This window comes from Pelodiscus sinensis, chromosome 12 (assembly GCF_052426305.1).
Source record: "Pelodiscus sinensis isolate ZL-2025 chromosome 12, ASM5242630v1, whole genome shotgun sequence".
Taxonomy (NCBI): Eukaryota; Metazoa; Chordata; order Testudines; family Trionychidae; genus Pelodiscus; species Pelodiscus sinensis.
The window spans coordinates 26,742,612-26,765,247 of record NC_143063.1 but is presented as its reverse complement, the minus strand read 5'-3'; the positions used below and the strand labels follow the sequence as shown (position 1 = coordinate 26,765,247).

General features: G+C 37.5%; 1 protein-coding gene and 1 long non-coding RNA gene across 18 annotated transcripts in view; both read right to left on the bottom strand.

Annotated features, from left to right (window-relative positions):
- ZNF536 (zinc finger protein 536) overlaps positions 1–22,636 on the bottom strand; it is a 456,239-nt gene that overhangs the window by 154,721 nt on the left and 278,882 nt on the right. For all 17 annotated transcript variants that reach the window (XM_089781485.1, XM_075940166.2, XM_089781479.1 and 14 more), the window contains one exon: positions 5,288–6,868. In XM_089781485.1, the coding sequence (XP_089637611.1) occupies positions 5,288–6,868 (1,581 nt within the window). The remainder of the gene's footprint in view (positions 1–5,287; positions 6,869–22,636) is intronic.
- LOC149523732 (uncharacterized) lies at positions 15,747–22,630 on the bottom strand. Its single transcript, XR_016350507.1, has 3 exons — positions 19,028–22,630; positions 17,946–17,990; positions 15,747–17,831 (listed from the first exon to the last, which is right to left on the bottom strand). It is a non-coding gene; the product is annotated as an uncharacterized LOC149523732 (long non-coding RNA).

Below are 22,636 nucleotides of genomic sequence, written 5' to 3'. Positions count from 1 at the left end.
GGCTTTACTAAAAAGTTATTTAAATAGTTTCAAAAACTCTCCAACTCATAAAGAAGCCAGAACAAATCCTTTATATGTTTTTTATAATGGCTAAAGAAGAAAAGAATACTCGGTCTCTGGTTACTTTTAACACTGCAGCGCCAAGCAAATTTTTGTGGTACCTTGCACTAAATTAAATGCATTACAAGATACTGCAAATGGACGTGCACACTACAATTTCCTGAACCAAAACCAAACTTTTATTGCTCACGGCTGTCCAAAATGTTAAAACTTTTTGAATTTTTTTGTTTCTGTCTAAAACAAGTTTAATTGTACAAAAGAATCACAATAAGGATTAAGTTGCAGCTATCACAAGAACAACAATTAAAGCAACCATTGTGTGTACTATATTTATTAATTATATCACTATACCGTTTTGAAGGTATAGTCAGTGTTAAAACCTTTTGGTTTTGACTATTGAGGAATGGACATTTAGTCTAAAACATCAAGGTAAATTGCAATAATTATGTGTCAATAAAGCAATAATAAGACACAAACTATCTTCCTCTTCTCCCAACCCACTTCTTTCTGCTCACACTCTAAAATTGTTTGAGAAAAGTTAAAATACTGCTCTTGTAGTGACCAATTCTGTGTGGGGCACCTCCTGACTTCAATGGGAGTTCAAGGTGCTCTATATTTTGCAAATTCAGAACTAAAATAACTTTTTACATAAAAAAGAAAAGATCTGTCCAGTTTTCACACAGAGGCAAAAAAGATGATAAGTTGGAGCCAGTGCAGGGGAGACAGCACCAAATGGAGTGGAATGTGAGACCTTGGGGAAATAGATTTATCAGAATAACATAAAACTGACTTTTCAGAACACTGATATGTGTAAATTCTATACCACTAGATCATTAAACAGCCAACTGATGCTAAGTATCGTCTCTGTCCAATAGTGTGGAAGACTACTAGCTGTTCTTTGAAAGCTTAAATACAGTGCAAGCATAAACAGAAAGAGTCACAGAGTTTAACTCCAGGACAAACCACCAAATGATCTAGTCTGACCTCCTGTAAATGTCAGGCTACAAACACCACCCTTCACTAACCCAACAAAAATTAGACTAAAGTATTCCAGCCCAGAGAAGATTAGAATCTGTGCCACAGACAGAGAATAGGAAGCACTGAGGCATACCAGGGTCTGAGGCCCTTCCAGTAATAGGGAAATGATTAAGTGAGATCTATCTAGATCATCTTGGCCAGTGACTCTCACATACACACTGCAGAGGAAAGTAAAAAGAAAAAATCACTATCAATCTGGCTGGGGGAAAATTCCTTCCCAACCCAACATATTACCTTTTATTAGAGTCTGAGTATGGGAGTAATCAGGTAAGGCAGGTATAATAGGCAGGGGAAGGCATTGCTTTTCCAAACTGCCAGCCTGGCCTCACCTATACTCCACTCCTAGAACACCTACTGTAGGCGTACAGAGTGTTGCTGTCCCCACGCGTCTGCCCTCCCTGTGCTCCAGGGCCAGGGAGGCTGGGGACACATGCCACCTGTCCTCTCCATGGTCTGAGCCAGGGGAGGCTTAGGCTGTATGCTGCCCTATCTCCCCGTGGTGCTCCAGGGGGCTCAAGGTGGGGTCTTGCCTCTCCCAGGCCTACCTTCACCCACTGCCCATAGGAGTAAGCACCTGAGGGACAGAGAATCCCCAGGACTACCTCAGAGCAGTGACCCACCCAGAATCCTATCTCCAACAGAAGTCAACCCTGATGCTTCAGAAGAATGAGATTAAAAATACTTCCTAGAATGCAACATGGGGGGGGGGGGGGGCAGGAGAGAACATCCCTTCCTGACCTATTGTCATTTCAGACACCAAGCAAAAAATATAAAATGGAATTGTGTAATAAAATAAATCTTGTCAAGTCTAGTATAAATTAGTGTCTCAGAACAGGAGGCAGAACAATGTTATGACAAGAAAATTAAAAAATAGGGGGAAAGTAGATAGATGGGTGAGGACTAAAGGGAAAGAAACACTGGTTGTCTAGTCTTTGTCATAGAATAGGTACATATCATCCACATGGAAACCCATTTTTCAAGGTGCAAAAATATGGATAACCTGAGAGAATAAACCTTAATAGTCGGAAGTCTTTTAATGACTCAAAATCATCAGTCTTTATACCTTCCCAAAGTGAAATGAATACTATCAACAACTAAACGGGGTGCTACAAATCAGTTGCTAGATGTACAAGCATGCCCACATTCCTAAATAATATGACGCATTATAGACCAGCTAATTCAGTTCATGGAAATATTTACTAAGATTCCAAAGCTAAATTCAGTTAAGTTAAAGAAGGTCAGAAGCAATTAGAAATAGTTCTAGCTGCATTAAAAATATGGCTATGCCTTCCTCTCTTCTGCTCCCAATCCAGCCATATAAGTAAGGGGAAATACTAAAAATGTCCTTAAGTGTTTTATTGAATGAACATGTTGATGTGGAAAATGTAAATATTCTGAATAATACTTCAAATAATAATACTTTACATTTTTGTAATCTCTTCCATTCAGGTATCTGAAAGCATTTTGCAATCATGAATGAATTTTGCTTCACATCATAATATTCATTTGCTAGAGGAGAAAACTGAGGCAGAACCAGATTAAGTGACTTGCCAAAGTCACCTAGCAAACTGGTGGCAGAATGAAGAATAAAAAATACGAGATTTTCAGATGCTTACACCTATACTTTAACCACAAAGACATTATTTCAAAGCAAAATATGATAAAAGTTAGGGATGGCCTCATAGATCAATGAAAACTAAAGCTGTTTTCATGAATCCAATAATCCAACTGAACAAGTGTAACATTGGAAGAAGTGATCTTAAGTAATTCAGATAAATATATTATTTTATTTCTGTTATTAGAAAAAATCTGTTCTGACTGTCTCAGCAATCACAGAAGGATAGGCAGTTGTGCAAGGACTGAATCAAAGAAATGTCCTCATTAAGCTCTCTCTCCTACAATGTTCCTGGTGGCCTCATGGTTAACAATGGACTTATCATCAAATGTGGGAGGGGGACAACTTTGTACAATCTCTGTGGGCTCCCTAAATACAAAACACATGCCTGAGCACAAGAGTGACACAGTGATAACAGATTTGGTTCTCTGCCTCTAGCTTTCTGATCTCTGGAACAGTAAAACAAAAAGAGAGGGTCCATTACTGAAGTGGTAGTTTTCATGCAGTGGGAAGGCTGGAACTAATAAATTCACAGAAGGCTCCTGCTGGCTAATCTGCAAGTTCAGAAGCATCAGGTGAGACTCCCCATGCTAACACTCACAGATGGAGTACGATTTCAGAGTACAAAATGTCAGAGAAAATGAAAACACAAGACAGAAGTCGTTATTGGGTGGTATCTAATCTAACCAAATAAATAAGTAATTATCACCACTGGGCTTGTTGATCCGGGTCCTTTTTTGTTAAGAGGTATATAGATGTTTTAAATAATATATTAAAATATTCAGCATTTTAGTCATGTTCTGCAAATACACAGTAGAAATGTCAGCTAAGAATTTTAAAATGCTATTTTTGGAGAGGGGAGAAAAGAGGACTTGTGTATTGCATTTTTAGTACAAAAATAGCTTGCAAAATAGAACAGACAAGCTTATGTTGTGTTTTATTTCCTTATGCTTCAAGTTAAATGCAGGATCACTGGGCAGAGATTGGGAGTTAGTCTTTACGCTCTCTATAACTCATAATATGCCTACTGAATTGATTGAAAATGGAAAATGTAATAGAAATAATATTACCTCATTTCAAAAATATTAGGGTTTTTTTTTGTTTTGTTAAATGTTTTCTGGTGGCTGGATTCTTGCTGCTAAGCACACTCCTGTAGGTAGTAGGAAAGGGCAAAATACATGTTTTTAGCACTGCAACTAAATTAAGGAGCTGGAGAAAGTTTGGAGCATCTTAATTTTGTTATTTTTTAAATTACGATTTCTTTGGCTTGTTCTAAGACTATGAAACTTTGAATTTATCATGACATAGAAATAAAAAACATGGCAAGTGGGGCTTTATGAATTTCATAAAAGCAACTGCCAATATTTTTCAAATTGTCAGAAATCCATTTAGTGATTTCTGGCAATATGGAAAACACTTCCAACTATTGAGTTCTCTTTTAGTTAATCAGCAAAAAGTAAATTTACCAAGGCCAAGAGTTCTAGCATACACTTGTGCATGTACGATAACTTTAAGTGCCTATTTAGTCCCATTGAAGCAAAAGGAGTTCTGCCTTGCTTAAAGTTAAGCAAAGGCTACACGTGTTTACAGGATCTGGGCCTAAATTTAGACTTGCCCTGACTTTATTAATCTGGGCTTCTGTTCCTTTTATCTTGCTAAACATTGCAAAGTGAATTGAGAAACAAAAACTCCTATTTAATAAATCAGGGAGATAAATGAAAATAAGATTTCTTTCTTTCTTTCTTTCTTTCTTTCTTTCTTTCTTTCTTTCTTTCTTTCTTTCTTTCTTTCTTTCTTTCTTTCTTTCTTTCTTTCTTTCTTTCTTTCTTTCTTTCTTTCTTTCTTTCTTTCTTTCTCATAGTCCTATTTAGGATATTCACAACTTGTATAACCTCCAGCTAGATCTCTGAAAATATAGTTATTTAACCTCTGAAAATAATCGAAGATCACAGCTATATGTCTCACATTAAAACAAATCACAAAAATGGCAAAGAGGGTAAGAGGGAACAAACACTGGGTTCCTGACTACAAATAGGAGCATTCCATCCACTTGGCATTTAATTTGGTTAGTGTTGTGTGAGTTTAATATGCCCTAATTCAATATAAAGAAAAAAGTATGAGAAAACAAGGTTGGCTTGGCAAAACATCCAGTGTTTTTCTTAAATTCTTATAATATCAAATACTGAAAAGTTTGCAAGTTACCATGTCAATTTTTTTAAACTTTCCCCCTGTTGAATAAATGGACGTAGTAAATGTCCCCTGCACATGCCACTAGCACAGTCTATATTTGCTGTTATTCTGATGTAAAAACAGTATCATTGCTTAAAAAGAAAATACTGTATATGTGTATGCAACTCTAGACAGCACATAGAAGGTTATTCTGCTGTCATCTACAGGCTCACCGAATTACGTGGAGCTGCACATGTAATATAGTAGAATTTTGCTCAATGATTTTTAACATGTATTTTAAATTTTGCATTTACTAACAAATGTGGTGAAACGTGTTTAGAGAGAAGTTTAGTGATTCTGCAGGTTTGTGTTCTGAAATGGTCTGAAAGAAGATCTAAAACTTACCACACAAGTCAGGTCTCTTGATACATCCACTACTTGCTGTGCTACTTGCAAGTCCATTAAAGGCTGCTAAGCCATCAGAGCTATAAGCTCTTAGAACTGACAACATGTTCATCTGCTTCTCAAGGACCTGTGGACCCTGTACTTGTTCAGGTTTCATCACACCTTGTGCAGTTTCATGGGAGGAAAGAAGATTCTGGCTGTGCCACTGCTTTTCTGTTGTTTGTGGCAACCGTGATATTAGTCCTTGTGTTGGTTGTGAGGTGACTGCGATTTGCAAACTGTCACCTCCTTCATTGTTTTCTTTATTTAGGGCAGACAAGTGCTTGTTCATAATATCGTGTTCTGTTTCAATGTCCTCATCTTCAATGTTTTCTTCCTTGGAGGATTCCATGTCCTCAGATGAAGCTATGTCAGACAGGTCATCAGCAGCACTTTTATTTACAGAGTCAGAGAGCAAAATATTTGGGTCATCTTCACATTGTGATTTTACTTCAGGTTTGTTACTGGTGCAAGAATTTTGTGCTCCTGTGCCAATTACACCAGGATAAACACCAAAGTGCTTGTAGAAGTTTGTTGTAAAATTACAAAATGTAGATTCCATATGGCTGGGCCAGACAGCATTCTTTTGTTCTCCCAGCATTTCTTTATTGTGTCCTTGGGTCATTTTTTCAGAAGCTGAGTCCAGCTGGCTAATCAAATTTGAAACTATTGCCTCTTTGCTGGACTGCACTGAAGAGGAGAGCAAACTGACTTTGTTTGCTGATGCTGAAACCTCCCTCAATTGATCTTTGCTGTTTCCTAAAATATTATCTTTACGCTTAGCTTTGCCTAAGTGATTGGCTTGGAGATGTAGAGCCATTAATTCCATAGATGACGTTGTAAAGGAACAAAATAAGCAGCCATGCCAAGCAATATTGTCTTGAACAGTAACAGATGAACCTGGAAGTGAGGCAGCATCTGGCCTCACAGATAAGTCAAGGGGCTCGTACTGTGACTTTTCTGTTTTTCTTTGTGAGGACTTGGTAATTATTTTATCCTCGCCACTGTCTGAGCCCAGAGTTTTTGTGGAAAGTGAATCAGATAGGCCTTTATCCTTCATTTCTTTTTCTTTCTTTAAGGAACTTAAGACAAAGCTGTCCATGAAAGCTTGCAAAGACCCTTGGAAGTTCACACCATTTCCAACCATGCTCTGATATGCTCGGCCAAGTTCAGAAAAGTGTGTTCCTTTGGAAGATATGTCAGAACCTTTCATATTTTCTGAAGATACCTCAGAAGACATGCCAGCTGCTTGTCCTTGTTGATCTCCAGCAGAAAGCATTCCTGATGTCCATTGCTGAGAGACCATACCACTTCGGAAATCAATACCAGGAAGACCCTTGAAGGCACCTCTCAGTATATCTGGTCTAATAAACAGAGATCCTTTACTTGATGTTTCGTCTTTGTGTTCCTGACTTTGAGACTGTCCAGGAAGAGGTCCAGCTCCATTCTGCCGCTCCCGGTGGTGCCGTTCCAAGTGGTATTTGAGGGATGCAGACTGAGTGCCTGCATAGTCACAATGGGGACACTTGTAAGGTTTCTCCCCTGCAAATACATATAAAAAAGACAAATATATAATATAGGTTATCTGTGCTTCAATCTGTGGAACAGTTCAATAAATCAACATCTGTTCTTTTAAAACAAAGAAAAACACCTTCAGTTACTATCTTTTAATGATATTTTAAGGAAAGAATAATTTATAGTTTTAAGATCTTTTAAATAATTTTCTAGAACATTAGGGCAATTCAGGAATGCATACTATCTATACACAATTGGCTATCTTTTTCTTAATGTAACATGTAAAAACTTGTAAAATTACAAGCTATGATTATGAAAATGAAGCATAACGATTTCAACCACAGTAATCATTAAAAGTACAAGTTTAAAAAAAGAAAGAAAGTGTAACAAACAAATGGCTGCAATATTTTGTGTATACAATCGCTTTAAAAATTTGTTTAAATTATACACATGGAAACCATTTTTAAACCTAAAAATTTTATGGCACTGTTACGCAAGACTGAAATGAATGATTTAAGGCTTGCTCTGCAGTAAATCATGGATATAATTAGCAAATGGCATACTGCACAAGTAATTTATCATTATTTGGAGGGCACCATTCCAGAAGGATTCAAAGATCTGCAGACCTACTGCATTGTTTCTAAATAAAGAACTATAAATACGGATTCTATAAAATATTAATATCATTACAGTACATTAGGATTGCAGCACATAAGAACATATAGTTAAGATAAAAGAAGTCAATAAAATTAAAAAGAAAGTGAGTAATAAAAAGGTACAAAATATATTTAGCTTCTGTATATGAAATTAACATTATCTACTGGTTTTTGCAATGCTTTAAATTTGTACTAATGGCATTTCTAATGCTTCAGTAGTAAAATGTGTAATTTACCTATAATAAACACTTTTCTAGAGAGTAAGAATCAGCTTAAATTGTATTTTAAAACATATTAGATGATTTTCATGAATTAAATATATATTTGAATTCAATACTAAACTTTTATTGCTCTTTCCATGATTTAAAATAACTCCAATATTACATATATATAAAATATTCACATACAATAATAGTTTTACATATATCCACAAAGACAATATGTCTAAATAAATGTAATTTTAAATATATGCAGAGCACTTGTTAGCAGTCAAGGGTGCCTTGTTGACTTGAGGGCAGAAATACTCAGTGAAATATACAAGAGTTTGACAGCACTGTTAGATTTTTTTTAATAGTGACCTGTCAATATTGGTAATTATTTCTATGAGGGACCTCAACAAGACAAGAAACTGTTTTCTTTCTAGTCTAAAAGGCAATGGCAAACCTTCTGTGAGCACTACCCTGGAAATAGTTAATTTTAAAAATTTCTCCAGAATACTAGAAATAGTGCCATCTTAAGTGTGTTATCAAGCTCATTGAAAAGTCACTAATTCTTGAGTAACCACAAAAATCGATTTAAAATAAAAATGGACTTTTTAATTTTTTAAACTAACAGCTCAAATAAAAGTTTGGTAAATACTTAGTTTTTTTACACTTCTTGCTGATCACCTGAATGATCAGATGATCAAAATGAGTCTACAACACTACCTAAACAGGTTTACTGTCCATGGACAGTAGCTGAATGTGTTCTGTAGCTCAACAAGGGCTAAAGAACATTATAAATACTCTAGCCATGGTCCATAATGTAATTATAAGGCATGAAGGCCTTACACTGCCCAACACCTATTGTATGATGATGCATTGTCTTCTACAAAGGTAGATTAACATGGTTTGCATAAGAAATGGTAACTGATATAATTCTTACGTTAAGCCACACATTTTAACACAAGAATTCAAACTCCAAGTTTTAGTTCAATTTCTGAATCTTCAACAAATATCCACTTAAGGTCTGAAACCCCACCACTGCCCTCTTTATCAGCCCAACTATCAGCTAAATTCTAGTATGTGCTGTACATGAAGAACCTAACAGACAACCTATACCAAGCAGTAGGAGGCATAAAGCTGAAATGAGTAATATCTATTCTAGCTTCCCCTCAAATCCAAAGAGACTATGCTGCCAACCATCTTCTACCGGTGGGGAAAAAGAATCAAAGGTCATGTTCTGCATATTTGTATGCATCTATAATCTGAAATGGCAATAGCCTCTATGCACATAACCTCATGCAAATTATTAATTTCAGGAGCATGAATATTCTGTGATAGCTCTGCTCCTCACCAAAATACAGACACGCACATTTGTTTTACAGCATACTTGTGCTCCAAATTTTGGAGCCAATTCATGTTGTCCCAGAGCTTTGTTTCTATTTGTTACAATAAATTAATTATGGGGCATCTAATACTCTGTGACAGAAATTATGGATTGTCTAAGAACTAATCAAGTGGCTGTTGAGAAAAAGACTCTAAACTTTGTGTAGCTCAATACCTGCATTTTCTAATCCCCATTCCTCTTAACTGAAAAACCTCTTTCACAATATCACCTATACCTATGCAGAAATGTTTAAACACAGTTACTTTTACCATTTACATTTACAGTAGTTTATATATACTGCATTTCAAGTGACATCATTAGAAATTGTGCTCTACCATTACAGATACGATATCAACTGTTGGGTAGCATGCATCTGTAATGATGAGACATATTCTACAATGTAGGCTGTACTAATGATGCTATAAACATCTCAGGAGGTGCTTAAGGCAATAAGTATATTTAATAATGGGTGCAAGAAAATTAATATGCTAACTAGAGGAAATACTAATACTAATATGATTTGCACTTATAAAGTGCATTCCATCCAAAGCATTCTGCACTGACAACATACTTTTATTTTTAATTGCTCAGCCCTGAAGATATTCAATTTTCCCCACCTTTTCAAAGGCCTCACTGCAGAGTTCCCTTCGATAGAAGAGTCCTGGACATAGCTCCTGACACATTAAGAGGCCACCCACTGAGATAGCATGATTCAAAATGCAAATTTCTATTAGAGTTGAGTCTACAGCCACTATAATGCTCCCATGTTTTGCCGGATTGGGCACAGGGATTTAAGTTGAAAGCTTGATCTCTGACCTATGATATGCAACACATTGAGCCACCTTGGGCCTACCAAACTGGGCAAGGGAAATATTACACCTAAAAACATTTTTTCCAATCTCAATATGTAAAGTTATTTTTACAGTTCAAAGATATGCACATGCTAAATTAACTATTGCTATTTCAGTGGCTGGCATTAGGGAGGAAAATTCAAATGCAAACCTGTTGCATTTAGATGCTCTAACAATCTCTAAATTAAAGATTTGGTCACACATTTAAATTATCTCAATCTATCCAATTTGACAACTAACATGCCAAATTTCAGGCCCAATGCCATTTGCAAAACTTCTCCAGCCCCACCAAAGATATACAATGAAAAAAATCACCAGATATTAACGTCTGTGATTCTGCCATATTTGTTTGTCTTTAATGCTTTTAAAATATTTCAGAAAGCTCATCCTCATGTAATGATTACCCAATAACACTGCCAAGAACAGAGTCTGGGTGAGTTATTTAACACTTAATTTCAGTTTACATAAATTAAAGTTGCCAAGAGGGGGTGTTGGAAACATTCAATTTCAAATATTTGATATATGCAAGAGTCATTGTCCATGATTCAGAATGGGACTTTTTGTCTTGATTTTGCTAATTCTCTAACCTATATGCTTTTGCACAAGCCTTTTCACAACCTTGGTAAAAACTGTCCCAATATGTGGTACAAAAACCATGGATAGAGATGCAATTTAAGCAACACAATCAAAGTTTTCATCTAACATCTGATTTACAAGATGTCATATTACAGATCTATTTAGTACCAGGATATGAAAAAATTAAAGACATCTGTAAAAGCTTTATAAACTCCTGGTAGACAACTGGAAACAAACTTGTTGTCCATTGCAAAGAGTATCTATGGCTATAGGGTACTGTATAAGCCTATCCTAACCTTGATGTATAACTTATTCAGGCTACTACCAGTTTTACCTGATGGCTTAATATGTAATCTAATCATTTTTGCAAAGGAATAACCTATTTTGGGGTTGTGGTTGGAGGCCACTGCCAGATTATTCCCAAGGCAAGAAGAAACAATTATGATCATTTATACTGATCTCATGCAAAACATAGGCGAAGGAACCTCACACAATAATTTCAGCATCAAGCATACATGTTAGAAAAATAACCAGTCTTGACATAAAAACTTCAAGTAATGAAAAATCCATGTCCCTAGGTAAACTGTTCCAAATATTAATTACTTTCAATGTTCAAAATTTGTGCATTACTGCCAGTCTAAATTTGTCTCGATTCAACTTCTAACCACTGCCTCTCATTCTGACTTTTGCTGCTAGATTAAAATTTTGTCAGAACTCCCTTGTCCATGTAGATACTTGCGGACTACATTCAAGTCACTTCTCAGTAGTCTCTTTAAGAAACTAAATAGATTGAAAACAACAAAGTTGTCCTGTAGCACCTTAGAGAGTTACTCTGTAGTGCTACAGGATTACTCGTTTTAAAATTTACAGACTACCACAGCTACCCCCGCTGAGACTTTTAAATAGATTGAGCGACTTTCATCTGTTTTCAAGACTTGTACCACTCTAATGTTTTGTTGCTCTTTTCTGCACTCTTTCCAATATTTTAGATTATTTTTGGAATATGTACACCAGAATTGGATACAATGTTCCTGTAATGGTCTCAATGCTGTGCTGTGAGACTGTTCCACCTCTCTACTCTTACTTCATGTTTTTTTTCCTGTGCCAGCAAGGATTGCATTTGCCCTCTTCTCTACAGCATTGTGTGGGGTCCTCACCTTGCTCACTGCTTATCTAATGATCCTTAAGTCCTTTAAAAAAATCTCTACTTTGCAGGATACAGTCCCCCAATCTTACAAATGTGATCTACACTCTGTTCTGAGATATACAACCTCATAGTTGGCTGTGTTAAAATGCATGTCATTGGAATGAGCCCACATCATCATCTTGCTTCTTTCTGCATACAAAATATTGAAAGCCCCTGTCTTTTCTGCATCATGGTTGATAAGTTTGCAATCCTTGTCTAATAACAGATGTATATCATTGCTAGGATTGCTTTTGTTTCTGATATACTTAAAGAATGCCTTCTTATTGTCCTTAACTGTACTGGGCATAGATTTTTCACTAATACCTTTCATTTTCTTTATCAGAATTCTTACTTTCTGATTTGTACTTATTGCTTTCAACTTATCCATTTTTCTGGGGGTTTTCCCCTCCAATTTTGGGGTTTAAAACTTCTGGTTATTTTTTCATCTCCCTTCTTAACCAGGATTATATTTTTAAAGCCAAAGAAGCCTTCTTAGAGAACATACACATGGACATGCCCTTTGGGTCACCAGAACAATCCCCTTCCACTTTACAGTCCTTGATAGACACATCCACCTCACATGCAATGCTCTTGCAGCTGGCAGTGGGTTTTCTGCCAGTCTTTGCAGACAATGAGCATCCAGAATTTGATCACATGTATTTTTGCATAAGAAATAGTTATTGTATTTCAAACTAAGCATCATGAAATCAAACAGCTTAGAACTCCAGTGAATACTGTTTAATAAAAATGCTGAAAACATCGTACAGCTTTTTTAATTATTGGACTGATTATTGATAACCTATTTTATCCATTGTACAGTAGATTTTTAAAAATGAATTGCTGTATGATTTAATTAGTTCATTATTATGCCTATTCTTACACAGTAATTTCTTTTATCATTCTAATCATTCACTTCACACTTTTTAAACCAAATGGAATATCAAAGGTTCTGCAGGATTATTTTTGGATCATGCACATGTTTCACCACACAATTAATCTGTTTGTCAGAAATATCACTTGACTACTTCTTCTCTTGACTTCCTAGTATTATAACTAAATATGTAAGACATAAATCCCCTCCCCCCCTAAAAAAATTGATGCTTCTGATTCAGTAACTTAAGGGTTTTCTTTATATCACGTAACACACAGTAAAAGATTTTAATTTTGTAAAGTTGTATAATTGAACATTTCATTTATTTACAACCCATTTCTGACATTTAATCTTTCTACATATCTTTACTTAGTTAACACATGGAGAGATAAATATGGTTGTTCCTTTGCAGTGAAGCTTCAGTACATTAATATAAACTGTACACTAATTCCCCCAAAGCATATATATGTTGTAAACCTGAAGACTTTTTACACAGCTGCTTATTGCTAAACAGTGCCTTGTCCAGAAGGGGACAATCTGTGTCTCTAATTGCTGTCACTGAAGCTGAGATTCATTATGTGACTTTCCCATTAAAATGTGAGCATTAATTTGTATAATGAAATATCACCCACTGCAGTGTTCATTAGCCATGCCCTACTGTATACTGCACATTGTTAGCTACCTAGAAACTGTAGTTAATTTCACTAATGGATATTTCCCTACTTAGTGTTTGGTAGGAAATTTATACTGTAACATTACCTCTTAAACTTTTAAGGAAATTTAAATTCAATCAATTATTTTCAACAAAAGTTTGGGATGTCATTAAGGCAGGAAAAGGCAAGCCGCACAATATTAAAGCTGAGAAATCTGTAAAAATCTAGAGAAATGAAAAGTCCTTTTAGTTCATCTTAGAAATGTAAGACTAAAGGATGTTCAATACCAAAATTGTCTCCTCTTGGAACACACAGCCCCATTTTCCTTAATTATTCATATTGCTCATCCCATGACATGCACCTTGAGAGAATGGGCAACAGGCAGGCTCTTTTTAAGATGAAAATGTGAGTTGAATTTATTTTAAAAGTACCATTTTAGCGTATTCCATCAGCTCATATAAGCAGTTTCAAATTGCACAGCCACATTTTCAAGAGAAAAAATAGTCACAGTAGAAGATATCCTTTGTATAGACTATTCATTATGTATATCACAGGTCAGTCTCGCAACCCGCTAAGCTCTTTCACCCCATGTCTCTCTTTCATAGGTGTAGGGTCCAACTCTGAAGTCCATACATAGGCCTTACTTTGGCGATATGAACATGAAAGTAAGGGAGGTAGCCATGTTGGTCTGTAACTGAAAAAACTTTAAAAAACAACAACAAAAGCTCATGACACTACCTATCTTTTCTGTTAGTCTCTAAGATTCTGCAGGACCATGCATTGTTTTTTAAGGTTTTTTTTGGTGAAAGTCAGGTTTTGAGTACATCTAAATGCTTGGTGCAAACCCTTACTGTGTGAAAACAAATGGGGGCCTTGAATACCTGCACTGAGAACATGCAAAGGTGCTTGTGCAAGTTTGAAAATTTGCTCCTAAATAACATTCTAATAAACTGTGGCAGAGTATCATATATTTTTACTTTTATAACTTTATGTGCTCTCCAAGCCCAGTTCTGTGAGGGGAAGAGTCCTGGCAAATTATTAACTTCTATAGGATTTGAGGGGTCTCAGGAAGTCATGGACAGTGTTTAGTGCCTTGCAGGGTATAATCATAAATCATTAGCTTTATAGGACAAACTATATCGTCATGTACTTTGCACACTATTTAAGGTACTTAACACAGTAAATGAGCACCATATAAACTTTAACAAATCTATACCCACAACACCCCCAAAAGGTAAGGAAGTATCATCATTTTACATATTGGGTCCTGACACACAAAGAGGCTAAGTAACCTGTCCAAGATCACACAGGAAGTTGGTGGTAGAACAGAGACCTGAATGTACATATCCAGCTAATGCCCTAACCACCATCCCTCTACTCCATTCAAGTACCGCTACTGACATTTTACTGGAATGACTTTGTGTAAAAAAGAATGTAGAGCTTTCTAATTCCCATAAGGGTGGGAGCAGAGAATAGAATCAATACTTGGATGGCTACATAACTCACTAGTGCATAATCATAACAAACCAAGCAAAGTACCCACCATGTCAAACTCCATTCAGACACACTGTATTTTATCAGTAATATTTCAGTTTGCACTTGTGTACGTTACTTGCATTTTCATTAGGTTTGCACACGAGATTTGGGGGCTATTCAGATGTAGAGTTAACAGAATAGCATCACATAATGTTCTTGTTTTTACTATGATTTAAGAAAACTACAATTTAGCTAATTCATTTATTAGTATGCTTAATATCAGTTACTGGCATGTTATAAATTTTAGACGCACTGAGTCAAGTTCTTATTTACATTCTTTAATTTCTTTGACTTTATGGAGTCATTCCTCATTTCCACTGTACAAATGAAGATCAGAATTGGCTGCAATGTGTATGCAGCTGTGATTCCATTCCTATACTACTTAGCTTTTATGTACAATATATTTATGTCAGTCATATCTAACTATGGCAATACTCTCATCAAGAACTCAGTATCTACAGCCTTCATGCAAGCTCAGAAGATTAAAGTTCTACAAGGATGACCTACCTATCAGGCTGCTATGGAAAGCAGTAACCCCAGTCCAACAAACACCTCTTCAGCAAGACGCTGTGAGGGTAAAACAGAAGCAAATGAGCTCTCCACTTCCTTAGGCAAGCAACTCCCCGTTCAGTGGATTATCTGTCCAACCACACCACAGCTGACAAAGTGGTAGGGATCAAGCATGGAGTAATATCCCCACTACTGCCCTAAAGGGAATAGGGCTGTGGAAGCAAGAAACTAATGGACCTCTCCCCAGTTAGACAGGCTAACATAAACAAGTAACCTAGGAATGTTACAGGGGAGATACCTGCACCTATACCCTCTTCCATCCCAGAATACTGATCTTCTGGTTTAAAGGAGTTATCTCTGAATTAAGGCTCCTCCCTCCATCATCACTGGACTCACTCTAAGGCACCACCTCTTCACCCAGTGACGGGGGCTTTTTCTTCCTCTCACAAGGCAGTCACATATCAATGTGACATGTCCCCTTTAAAAGTCCTCCCTGACTGAATATGGTTCAGTCAAACAGAGAAGAAGTAATTGCTGCATTAACATGTTGGAACTCAACTGAGCCTGCTCTGTGAGGTCTTGTATTTTTTTCCCCAAGAAATCAATTATCTTATATGGCTTTATGAGCACCTTACCCCAAACCTCTAGCATCATGAGACAACGGTTTCTGGTGGCACGAGGGTTGCTATAAAAAGTCCAGAAGCAGGTTGCTATGACTGTCTGGAAACTGGCTACTTCATTCTGCCACAGATCCCTCACAAATCAATTGGGTGCTAGAAAGTCAACTGTGAGTAAAGTGGTGGCAGAGGCTTCTGAGGCAGTTGGGCATGTGATTTACTCAAGGGCTTTAGGCATAAACAATGGCCCTGAAATAATTGCCAATTTTGAGGAAATGGGGTTTCTAAATTGTGCCAGGGCCTTTGGTGGGATTCAGGTGTCCCTACTGTGCCCTCCTTAAGGAGGATAGGAGCACAAAGACAACAAATGATACCATTTGATTATTATTCAGAACCCTAGTAGACCACAGAGGCTGATTTATGGATGCCATTGTGAATTGCACTGGAAATTTTCATGATGCCTATGATTTTTGATGCTCAGCACAGATTGGGACACTATTCCCACCAAATGGCATTATCATAAATGTATTTACTGTCCCCCTGTTATCCTGGGGGATGTTGTGTCACCATAGCTTTATTTTTGAGATCCTGGCAAAAGACGGTTCAGTTACACACTCTGCAGGTGCAGAATGGCTGTTGACTGTGCGTTTGACAGACTGAAATCTGGTTGGTGCTGTTAACAGATATTGTGATGTCTGTGTCATCAGTGCTGTCCATATTAGTGTGGCTTGCTGTGATCTTCATGATCTTTGAGAAGCCAAAAGTGAACCATTTGCCCCTGAATTAATCTATAACAGTAATGGATTGGAGAATAGTACACTCAGCCAGAAAGTGCATCTATCACAGCTGGAACAGGGTGCATCGTGGTAGCAAAAATCAGGAATGTTCTGTGCTCCCCTATTATGGGCTTGTACAGAGCAGTGGAATATGGAGAATAGTTAACTTAGGAATGTTTTTGTACTGCAGTTTTTGCAGTACACACACCATGGTACTCAGGTACTGTCACATCACACAATGGAGGGGAGGGTACTGTCACTGTATGCAGGGAATGTGGGCGTTGATATGAAATTTTCATACTGATGAAATGACTGTTTATGAAAGAGGGGCTGTGCATTTATATCATGGATTGTTGTACACAGATGTACTTAGAAATTCTGTCTGGATGCAAGTTTTCTGTTGTGCCTTACTGGGTGTTTATCTTTATTATTCAATTGCACATTGTATGATGTGATGTAGTGACGGCAATAAACTTTCTTAATTAAATAAAAACCTTTATTTGTGAACATGGATGTATTACAAAAATAAACAATATTATAGCATTGCAGGAAGCCCAACTGCAATTATAACATCAAAACATAGTAATACACTCACAGCAAAACCTGTAATAAATCAACATGCATAAACCAAACAGTGCCAAGTGCAAACACTGAACCAGCGTCATCAAAACAAGCCCCTACATTTGCATGTTCTCTGTCATGTTCTCCTTTCCCATGCTTGTGCATTTAACGTGAATTTGACATCACTGCATGAGTGTAGAGGCTTGCAAGGGAGAGCAGGTCAATGTGAGGGTAGAAATATGCATGGCCTGAAATGGGGTGGAGTATTGCTGAGGGTTGAATTGCCCAAAGTGTAGCACATGGAAAACACTCAGGTCATAAAAACAGTGGCTTGAAGAGGTCTTTTTGCTGCACTCTGTCTTCCTCCCTCAATTTTTTTTCAGGAACTCTCCAGAATGTCAGTATTGTATTTCTGTTCCCCACCTCTATAGCCTGCCTGTTCATTTCATCTTGGCTTTCTGCTTGCCATGAATCCTGCTCTCAACACTTGCTTGTTGATCATGGTCAGAATATCAAAGATCAGCTCATCACAGAAAATCTTCCTCTTTGACCAATCCATGATGCTAGAGACCTAGGTTTCTGGTGGAATGTGCCCGAGCTGCCGAGGGACCTGCACAAAGACATACAAGAGTACATTATTGCCTCAGTAATTCACAAATAATTCAGAGTATGAGCAGAAGAAAAATCCTTGTGGAATCTGAAGGGCAAAAAATGATACACTAACCATCAATATATTGTGAGATCCCCAAATCTTCAAACTCCAGAAGCCCTGTGGACACAATCAGGTGAAGAGAAATAAAAAGAAGGCACAGGGAATGGTAAGTTAAAAATCACTATTGCTTTTATTTAGGAATTGCAGACCAGCTTGGGCACTGAGGGAGCGATGGACCATGGCATACTATGCAAGCCTTCTCTATCATTCCAGTTGCTCCATATTTTGGAGGACAGAACAATTCTTGCAGTTCCAGAATGGTAAAGGGACATTTTATTCTGAGCAGCTGACGGGAAGCTAGCCATGTATACCACGTAAGTTTCAAACTCATGCCTTGTGACTGAACAGCATATCTATGAGTGGAGTGGGCTAGTCAATTACCCAGGAGGCATCCAAAAAATATGTCCTTCCCAAACATGTGATCACCTATCTGGAGCTCCTGCAATGGGAAAAGTTTGCAGCTACAAGCACCTGAGATTGGGTCAAAAATCATGAGGCATTAGTGTCTGCATGGATACTGCTTCCCCCTTAGCTTCCAATACAGCCTATTTCGACTGTATGCAAACACATTCACTAATATGGACTCACCAAAAGCTCCATTACCCACTGGTGCATTTCTGGACTGCACACAACCCCCCACCTGTATTTTGGACAAATGATTTAGTCACCGATGGGCTATAGAAACTAGATTAACTTAAATGGACTACGCGGGTTGCTATAAATGTAAATTGCCTTTTTGCTCCCTACAGGTCATTGATTACAGGTAGCTTGTTAAATCTTTAGGATCATATGGAGTGGCATAGTAATAGGCAAGGAAATATAAAGTTCATATTTTAATATCCTGGTATGTTGTAGGAATAATGTGCAAGCTTCTATTAAAGCATCATTTGTGAATGCTTTTTTCACTGTTTGCACTTCCCATTCTCCATTCTGAATTCCCTGGAGTGGTGATGTATGCTACAGATTGGAGGGGACACTAAGCTATTGGACACGCTGCTACCCCTGGCTGGAAAAAAAGCTTTTGCCTTGGTTCATAAACTGGAAATCCCTCACATTATTTATTCACAAGAACAAAAATGGAGCCAGCAACTTACCAGATTCAAGAGCAACTTCTGCTTTTTTCAGTTTCTCTGCCAGTTCCATGGTGTGCAGCTACTGTGGAGATAGGAGAGGGGCTGAAAAGCTACTCTGAGTAGGGACCCAGGATTTGCTGCAGCTACTCCAGCAGCAAAGCCTTCTGAGGGACCAATCTTAGCACCAAAATCACTTTGTTAGCCTCTTCTGACACCTGCTGGATCCCTCCAGTCTTAGATTTAGGGATTAGATGGTGGGCATCTTGGGTGACCAGGCTGCTGGGAAGCCTAAAGGGTCAATGTTCAGTGCATTACCTAGCACTTGGTCAAACTCCTTGTAAAAGTGGCAGGATAAGAGTGACGTGTGGTTCTCATCCCTGTCTTTCTAACTTTGGTTTTGAGCCACTCAATCCTCCCCCAACACTCATCACTGGTCTGGTGTATTCCCAATGCTGCCATCTTCTTCACTATTTCCTGGCACATGTGGTCATGGAACATTTTGCTGGCCTTTCATCAGAGATTCACCAAAATCTTGCTGTGCTCCCATGCCTGATTGGTAAAGGACTTCTTCTGGTTGGTAACCATTGCAAACAGAGGAAATAGTTCAATGTATTTGCAGTTCAGTAGTCATAATAAAAGGCAAGGCTTAAATGCTGAGCTCTTGTACTTGAAGAAGGGGAGGTTGCTTCCATTTCCTGGGAGTTGACTGGCTACTTTTGAGGTAAAAGCACCGTGTTATGGGATTGTAGGACATCACCTAGCAGGCACTCATGGCCTGAGGCTAGCTGTATCCACACAACAAATTGAAGGACTTTGGGCCTGAACCACTTCAGGCTACAAGCTTGAACACTCCACTCCTGTAGGACCCTATGGCTTGGGAACAGGCCTGAGAGAGAGAGATTTGCTTGTAGACACAAAGGGTGCTGCGCTTGGGCCTGAGCCATCCTACCTGTGTGCCTCCAAACATTCAGATGTTGGAAGGAACCTAACATTTTTTGAATTGCTTAAGCTCATTTTTGACAAGCAGGTGCTGTGAGAACAAGAGCAGTCACTGAGTTAATGTAGTGGAGAAATACAGTGAAGTGTTTTTTATCAGCCAGTTATATGATCCAGACATGTAATAAAGACAGAGTGTGATATAAAATGCAGGAAACTGACAAAATACAGTCACAAGCAAGTATAAACTAACCAATATAATATCTGCTTAATAACTGGTATCTACTACATCGGTTCCATTTATTGCAATAACAACTTAATTTTGATTTGATAACACTTGTAATTTGCCATTTTATAATATGTAAAACACTGTTCCATTTAAACATACTCTTCTCATAATTTTAGAAATACTTTGTTCTTAGTTTAATGGAAATTGATTTTTATCTATTTAATGTTATTATGCCTTTAAAATCCATTGCAGATATTGTTTGCATGGTCTGTATGATGTTTCCATTAATTCATTTTCTTTTCTTTATTTATATGAAGGTTTATCTTCTTTTAATTTTGTAAATACATTTTAAAGCACAATTTTATGGAACATTTCCATAGTAGTTCACTTATTGTCCATGAATTCTGAGCTACAAAGACTGAGGTCATAATCAATATCATCTTTAAAATAACAAAACAGAATGACTACTTAGTTTCAATAAGGTGATGGAGGAGGAAGGAAGGAGGACCTCACTCAGGTTATTTTAATATTTTTTCTATAAATCTTCCATTAGAAAACAGTTAAAATAGATTAAAACTAATGCTTACAAGACTCTTGTAAAATAGTGTTATTATTGTTTATTTACTTATTACAGTAGTGAATGAAGGGATCAGTGTTCCATTGTGTTAGATACAGTACAAATTCTAAACATGTAGAAAGGAGACAGTCCTGAATTGTTTCCTTTCTACATGTACAAAACAATGTTAAGGGCCAAGGTAACCTTAAAACCAGCCTTCATATAGTCAACCATGGTTCCACAATTCAAAGACACAAGGAGAAGAGATAAGAAATAAGCTCCATCTGTTCCTTTCAATGGCCTGTTTTTACCAATTTTCAGCCCTTCCAGTCATATGTTCAAAAGCAGTCTGTCCATTTGCATATCCAGTAATGCAGTGTCAAGTTTATGTGCTCAAAAATATGTTTACATGCAAACAGGTTAGACACCTAAAGAAGTGACTTGGGTACCAAAATAGCATTTGCATATGAAAAAAACATACCTTGTAGAATGAAAAAATGGCAAAGATAGTAAACTCATGAGGTACCAAAGGAAAGTATTTCCTAATTCTGTTCATTCTGCTGATGAACTGCAAAAAGTGTATATACCATAAACTCCATACATCCTAAAACAACTGGAGTGTACTGGGAGCAAAAATCCTGGATGACCACACATTGGAACCACTCAGGTAGCCAACAGATTATATTGCTGGATAGGAAAGAAAGAACCATACCTGAAAGTGAGTAGCAGAACTTAATGTGATCACCATTGCTAGTCTCAACTTTGGATCTATCCGCGAGCCCTGAGCTGTTATTAGCCACAAAAGCCCCGCAGTAACACCCCATGTTTGCTTTCAGTGAGAGAGAAACAATTGCCTGCCACTCATCTCATGTGACAAATATACTTAACATTTGGGGCCCTCGAGCCTTGCAGAGTTTCCCAGAGCCACTGCAGGCTCAAAAACTTAGAATATATTATCAGATACAGGTTTATGGGACAAAAAAGTGTCACAGGGTACATCCATGTGGCAATAAAACCTCCACTATAATGAGTCTCAGAGCCTGGTCTCCAGACGTGGGCTCTTGAGGGGAAAAAAAGCCCATTGCAGCAAATATCAGAGGCCAGATCTATACATCTGGGCTCATGCTAAACAGATAAAAATGGCAACAAGGATATATCTCCTCAGGCTGGAGCTCAGGCTCTGAAATCCAGGCTCTGACACATGGAGAAGTAGGGACTTTCTAACATTAAAATGAAAAGCTATAAACATATTTCATTAAACTGAAGAAACTAAAGAGTTTATGTACATAGTAAGAGGTTAAAAAGAGGTTTTCAGTTAATAAACTGAACAAAGCCATAGAGGGATCCCTAAATATATGCTGTGGGAGGCCATTGAAGCAATTATACAGAAATAGGCTGATACAGAAGAATAAGGGTAACAGAAAGAAACAGTGAAGAAGGCAGATGACTACATTGTGCTTTAGTAAGCATATACATTCTATGATGCACTAGCATGTTACAGTGTACGCCCTGCTGGAGCATACTAAAAGTTCCCTAGTGTCTGTTAGTGCAGTCCCAATTGAAACAGTACTCCAGTGATATGCCTTAAAGAACATTCCCTACACATCAGCAGGTTATGCACAACACACTAGTGCACACCAGAAATTATACCCCTCTAGTACGAACTCAAGCACTGTGAAGAAACCTGGACACAAGTGTAGATAGAAAAGATTCTGTTAAAGTGGCCTTTTCCCCCATCCAACCATTCCTTGTATTTTTTATTCAGGAATATTGCCATATATCTTTCTCAACAGACAACAAGTACCAGTCTATACTGGAAATTATAACTCCCAGCCATACATTTACTGCAACATCTTGACAGGCTGTTATCTTGTGGTACAGAACATCCAAATTTTCCTGTACCTCTCAC